At 54.1% G+C, this 6828-nt stretch overlaps 1 protein-coding gene across 1 annotated transcript in view; it reads right to left on the bottom strand.

The window, feature by feature from the left end:
• Positions 1-305: 305 nt before the first annotated feature.
• The window catches only part of LOC143280384 (uncharacterized), an 8787-nt gene continuing 2264 nt past the window's right edge, over positions 306-6828 (bottom strand). Inside the window, exons 3-4 of the mRNA XM_076585019.1 lie at positions 6531-6634; positions 306-4998 (exon numbers count right to left, since the gene is read on the bottom strand). Coding sequence (XP_076441134.1) covers positions 2686-4998; positions 6531-6634 — 2417 coding nt within the window. The 3' untranslated portion in view covers positions 306-2685. The remainder of the gene's footprint in view (positions 4999-6530; positions 6635-6828) is intronic.

Below are 6828 nucleotides of genomic sequence, written 5' to 3'. Positions count from 1 at the left end.
CACACACACACGTGCTCATACACACACCACACATTTACGCTCTAAACAAGCTCACGCGCGCACACGTACTTGCATACATGAATGAATACCAACGGAAACATCAGTTTACACTGATCATGAACCAGATGTCTGTTCAAGCATCTTTATTGAACGGGAGCAGTGCAGACATGTCCCGTCCACCATATGGCCCGAATGTTCCAGCTGAATGAGATGTTGTGCATGGTTTTTAGAACGTTTTAAGGACAAACAAAAAAAGAGAAGAAAAAAGAGAAAGAAAAAAAAAAGAAAAAAAAGAAGCCCCCCCAAAGACAAACAAAACAAAACAAACAAACAAAAAGAACAAACATAAAAAGAAACACACACACACACACACACACCTACACACACACACACACACACACACACACACAAAGTATACTCCTCAGCTCGCATGACACACATAATTTTGACATGTGTGTACTCTAACTGGCATTTACCCATCAAGAAAAAAAATGGAAAGGTTAAAAAAAAAATCTCAGAAAACAGAAATATGGAAGAAACTGTAGTGAAATAATAAAAGAAGAATAAGAAGGGCAGGAGAGAGAGAGAGAGAGAGAGAGAGAGAGAGAGAGAGACAGACAGACAACAGACAGACAGACAGACAGACAGAGACAGACAGAGAGGGAGATGACAGAGAGAGAGAGAGACAGAGAGGGAGAAGACAGAGAGACAGAGACAGAGAGAGAGAGACAGAGAGCGAGAGACAAGATGGGAGGAGACGGAGAGAAAGGTGTGGAAAATATAGAGCAATCACACACACACACACACACACACACACACACATTCTCATAAGAGGCAAATCATTTCTCTAATCTGCTGATGGAAAATGAATTGTTTTAGGACAAAATATGTCAGTAATCTTTCTTGCATCTGTGGTGCAAAAAAAAGGTTAAAAGCCGATTATATACCAACTTGCGATATGTTAAAGTCTCAAATCCCTGAACTGAAATCATCTTCAGTGTTGACGATCTTCAGCAGTCCATTGCTAATGTATAACTTTTTCAACTCCTTGTTAAATAGTCCAGTTGGTTCGCTGTTATAGTTGTTAGTTTTTCATTAGAAATATGTTATATTGTTATGATTTTTTGTTTATTTTTTAAACAAAACTTAAATCAATAATTTTCACACACACATACACACACACACCCAGAGAGGGGGGGGGGGCGACCAGGAAGAGAACAGAAAGAAGGCGACATAATTATTATGGTGTATCAATACCACGACCACTTCAATAACATGGAAAATCAAAGTCCGGTGAACGGATCAATACGCAGCATACTTAACAAAATCCAATCCGATCAACGAACCACACAACCCATGCCCAAAGCGAAACGAATCATGAAATGTTGTTTTGAAATGACGCTCAATGCCAACCAAATGACAACGAATCATATAGTATCTCTCCCCCCCCCCCCCCCCACCTCCTCCCCCGAAATGTAATTCAATACCAACTAAATCACAACGGAAGTGGCGTAAACATCAAGAGGGACGGAGCTGAAGCTGTTTTAAAACGGTATCTTGGAACTGAAGCTGTTTGAAAGCAGTATCCTGGAGCTAAGGCTGTTTGAAAGCAGTATCCTAGAGCTGAAGCTGTTTGAAAGCAGTATACTGGAGCTGAAGCTGTTTGAAAGCAGTATACTGGAGCTAAGGCTGTTTGAAAGCAGTACCCTAGAGCTGAAGTTGTTTGAAAGCAGTATCCTGGAGCTGAAGTTGTTTGAAAGCAGTATTCTGGAACTGAACCTGTTTGAAAGCAGAATCAGGGAACCGAAGCTGACAGCAGTACCCTAGAGCTGAAGTTGTTTGAAAGCAGTATACTGGAGCTGAGCCTGTTTGAAAGCAGTATTCTGGAAACTGAATCTGTTTGAAAGCAGTATTCTGGAAAAAGAATCTGTTTGAAAGCAGTATTCTGGAGCTGAATCTGGAGCTGAATCTGTTTGAAAGCAGTATTCTGGAGCTGAATCTGGAGCTGAATCCGTTTGAAAGCAGTATTCTGGAGCTGAATCTGGAGCTGAATCAGTTTGAAAGCAGTATTCTGGAGCTGAATCTGTTTGAAAGCAGTATCCTGGAGCTGAATCTGGAGCTGAATCAGTTTGAAAGCAGTATCCTGGAACAGAATCAGTTTGAAAGCAGAATCCTTGAACCGAAGCTGACAGCGGTATCCTGGAGCTGAATCTGTTTGAAGCAGTATCCTGGAGCTGAAACTGTGTGAAAACGGTAACTGGGAATTGCAGCTGTTTTAACTAAAACGGTATCCTGAAACTGAAGCAGTTTGAAACGGATATCCTGGAGCTGAAGAAGCTGTTTGAAATTTGTATCCTGGAACTGAAGCTGCTTGAAAACGGTGTCCTGGAACTGTTTTGAATGCATTATCCTTGAACTGAATCTGAAAACAGTATCCCGGAAATGAATCTGTTTCAGAGCAGTATCCTGGAACTGAATCTGTTTTAAAACGGTATCCTGGAGCTGAAGATGCTGTTTGAAATCAGGATCCTGGAACCGAAGCTGTTTGAAAAAGGTATCCTGAAACTGACGCTGTGTGAAAAACGGTATCCTGGAACCGAAGCTGTGTGAAATGGGCATACCAGCTCAGCCAGTGACTGAAAACGGTATCCCAGCTCAGCCAGTGACTGACTGTAGGCACCCACATCACGGCGGCGACGTCGAGGAAGAGGAGGAGGAGGAGGGGGCGTGGAGAAGCTGCTCGAACACCGGGTCCTGGAACCCCATCTGACGCACGATGTCGGCAGGAGTCCGCTTGCGGCCGTCCTTGAGGCGGGCGTCGGCCCCGTGCTGGAGGAGCAAGGCAACCAGGTGGGCGTGGGCGGCCAGGCAGGCCACGTGCAGCGCCGTCATGGCGTCAGCCCCGTTCCTGGCGTCCGCGTGGGCCTGGGCCTTGAGCAGCACGCGGGCCGCGTCCCGGTGGCCGCCCTGGGAGGCCAGGAAGAGCGGCGTCACGCCCGCCTTGTCCTCTGCCTGCACGTTGGCCCCGTGCTCTATCATCACCGCCGCCAGCTCCGCGGCCCCCTTACTGCAGGCGAGGTGAAGCGGGGAGGCCCTTTGTGCGTCCTGGGCCATGACGTCGGCCCCCTGGTCTAGAAGCAGCTTGGCCGCGGCCAGGTGGCCCGAGGCGCAGCCCACGTGCAGCGGGGTCTGCCTGTCCGAGTTGTGGGCGTCCACCTTGGCCCGGAGCTGCAGCAGAAGGGCCGCCATGGCCGCGTGACCCCCACGGCAAGCCAGGTGCAACGGGGTGTTCTTGGCGCCGTCCGTGGCTTGGAGGTTGGCGCCCTGGCACAGGAGCACCTTGACCGTCTCCAGGTCGCCCTCCCCTGCCGCGGCCAGGAGCTGTCTGGAGGCGGGGTCTTCCCCCGAGGGTCGGCGCTGCTGGGCCTCTCTGTTCCTCTTCCTCCTGTCGTCCCCGTGACACGGGGTGTGTCCCCTCTTGTTCCTGGCCGTCAGGGAGGCCCCGCCCCTGACGATGGTCCTGAGGACCTCCGTGTCCTCCCTGCTGCCGGCCGCCGCCACGTGCAGCACGGTGTTGTCCAGCTCGTCCTTCTCGTCCGCCTCCGTGTCGGTGAGCAGCCTGAGGGTCAGGTACCACTGGTCCCTGCACACTGCCAGACTGATGCTGTCGTCACTCTGAGCCAGGGACAGCAGCGAGGGGGGGATGGCGAGGGCGGGGTTGTTCATGTAGCAGGCTCCCGTCAGCGCCCTCCCCCTCACATCCTCCACCCAGGCTCTCCCCTCCCCGTCTGCAGAGCTGCCGCTGGGAACAGGGAGAGCGAGGTTCAGGGTGTCCGGGCCCTGCCTGTAATGGAGACGGGCGAGAGTCTTGACGAAGGCCGCCAGGAAGGATCGGACTCTGCCGGCATGGGGTGAGAGGAGAGCGCAGGCCAGCAGGCAGGTCAGCACGGTGGGCGTCAGGTCCCTGTCCTTGACCACCGTCTCCGCCATCACCTCCAGACAACCCCGGGTCAGGTCGGGGGCGGGGGCCCATAGCGACCAGTACAGCATGGGGAGCTCGAACTCCGCGTCCACCGCCGTCAGCAGCCGCCGGACGAAGCCCTCCTTCCCGCGGCAGAGCTGGAAGAACTCGGCCACTGCTTCTGGATGACGGAAAGAAGGGTGTCGGCTGAGCTCCCTCCCTTCCCGCTTGTCCAGCAGCAGGTGGTGGATCCTGTCCATCAGCAGCCCCTTCAGGCCGGGTCTGTCGGCGGGCACCACCAGGGTCCTGGGGGAGGGCGAGGCCTCCTCGTCCCACCTGACGTAGTCCACCAGGAACTTCGCGTCACACGACCGGAGCAGGGTCGCGATGGCGCCGTACAGCCCCAGAGCCAGACCACAGGCGTCGTACGCGGCACGGTTGATGAACCCGCCCTCCGTCCGGTCGTAGAGCACGTCTTTCAAGTTGTAAGTCAGACGGTCCAGCTCGTGGCAGCCGATGATGCCGTCGTACCCTAGGCGTTCGATCGCAGCCATGGAGGTCTTGGGGTCGAAGGTGTAGTAGTAGAATCCCTGCATGCTGAGGCCCAGGAGGCAGGATAAGATGTTGGTGTTGTTCTGGTTTCGCATATGGCGGTACAGGAAGGGCAGGAGGGTGTCCACGGAGGGTTCGAACGGACGGCTGAGGTCGCGAGGGTCATGGGTCATGTGCACCACCACCTGCTCGTGGGTGATCTCCTTCTTCCCGCCTAGCTCCATGTTCAGGAAGTCGGCGAAGATGTGCGGGTGCAGGGTGATGATGACCAGGCAGTTCCACTCGCGCTCGTGCCAGACGTTCTGCGTGTTGTAGAAGAAGGTGACGTAGTCGCGGACGGTGTCGCTGTCGCCGCGCAGCTGGTCAAAGGCGTCGTCCAGCAGCACGACCCGCTTGGGCCCCACGTCCTCCGCTATCATGTTCCGGTGGCACATGCGGCACATGTCCATCTCGAACGTCGGGAAGTAGCCTTTCCTCTGGAAAAACTGCAGCGAACAGGCGCCAGACGCACACACACACGCATGTAAGCCAGGCACACACACACACACACACACACACACACACACACACCTCTGTTATAATTCATGTTATAAATAGCTCTTCATTTTTCACTGCTCACTACAGTCATTCCACAAACTCTTCATTTCCCATGCGCACATACACTTTTTCCCCCTCGTCTGATATCACTAAACAATGAAAAGACGTTAAACTAAACTACACACACACACACACACACACACACACACACACACACAGAGAAAAAAAGTTATCATTGCACTTGACTGTTGCTTAATACTTCACCGTTATTGTTTGATCTAAACATCCATTAATTAAAGCTAATCTATATGAATAATTCACTCTTATCATGCAAGGCAAACAAGAAAGCGTCGCACAGACACCTTTACAGATGCACAGAAGCAACCAAAATGAACATACCCGTGCATTCGTTCTGGTCGCGCGAACGCGCACGCACAGACACACAGACACAGAGTGTGCACACAGTGTACACACACACACACACACAGATGAAAACACCCACCAGACCCACCCCAGCCCAGCCACCAACAACAACCAACACACACTCATGCATCTAACCCCCCCACCCTACCCGACACCCCCATCAACACCCCAGAATCCCTCCCCCTCCCCAACACACCTGAACAAGAGTGTGACAAAAGTAGGTCTTGCCGCCCCCACCCGACACCCCCACCCCAGAATCCCTCCCCCTCCCCAACACACCTGAACAAGAGTGTGACAAAAGTAGGTCTTGCCGCCCCCACCCGACACCCCCACACCCCAGAATCCCCCCCTCCCCAGCACACCTGAACGAGAGTGTGAGCAAAGTAGGTCTTGCCGCCCCCACCCGACACCCCCACCCCAGAATCCCTCCCCCTCCCCAACACACCTGAACAAGAGTGTGACAAAAGTAGGTCTTGCCGCCCCCACCCGACACCCCCACCCCCACACCCCAGAATCCCCCCCTCCCCAGCACACCTGAACGAGAGTGTGAGCAAAGTAGGTCTTGCCGCCCCCACCCGACACCCCCACCCCAGAATCCCTCCCCCTCCCCAACACACCTGAACAAGAGTGTGACAAAAGTAGGTCTTGCCGCCCCCACCCGACACCCCCACCCCCATACCCCAGAATCCCTCTTCCTCCCCAAACACACCTGAACAAGAGTGTGACAAAAGTAGGTCTTGCCGCCCCCATCCGACACCCCCACCCCCACACCCCAGAATCCCTCCCCCTCCCCAACACACCTGAACAAGAGTGTGACAAAAGTAGGTCTTGCCGCCCCCACCCGACACCCCCACCCCAGAATCCCTCCCCCTCCACAACACACCTGAACAAGAGTGTGACAAAAGTAGGTCTTGCCGCCCCCACCCGACACCCCCACCCCAGAATCCCTCCCCCTCCACAACACACCTGAAAAAGAGTGTGAAAAAAGTAGGTCTTGCCGCCCCCACCCGACACCCCCACCCCCACACCCCAGAATCCCTCCCCCTCCCCAACACACCTGAACGAGAGCGTGAGCAAAGTAGGTCTTGCCGCCCCCCCCCCCCCCCCCACCCGACACCCCCACCCCCACACGCCAGAATCCCTCCCCCTCCCCAAACACACCTGAACAAGAGTGTGACATCCCCACCCCCACACCCCAGAATCCCTCTTCCTCCCCAAACACACCTGAACGAGAACGTGAGCAAAGTAGGTCTTGCCGCCCCCACCCGACACCCCCACCCCCCAGAATCCCCCCTCCCCCAACACACCTGAACGAGAGCGTGAGAAAAGTAGGTCTTGCCGCCACCACCCGACAC

This window comes from Babylonia areolata, chromosome 3 (assembly GCF_041734735.1).
Source record: "Babylonia areolata isolate BAREFJ2019XMU chromosome 3, ASM4173473v1, whole genome shotgun sequence".
In the NCBI taxonomy this organism is placed as follows: Eukaryota; Metazoa; Mollusca; class Gastropoda; order Neogastropoda; family Buccinidae; genus Babylonia; species Babylonia areolata.
Note: the sequence above shows the minus strand (reverse complement) of the source record. Positions and strands in the feature narration are given on the sequence as shown.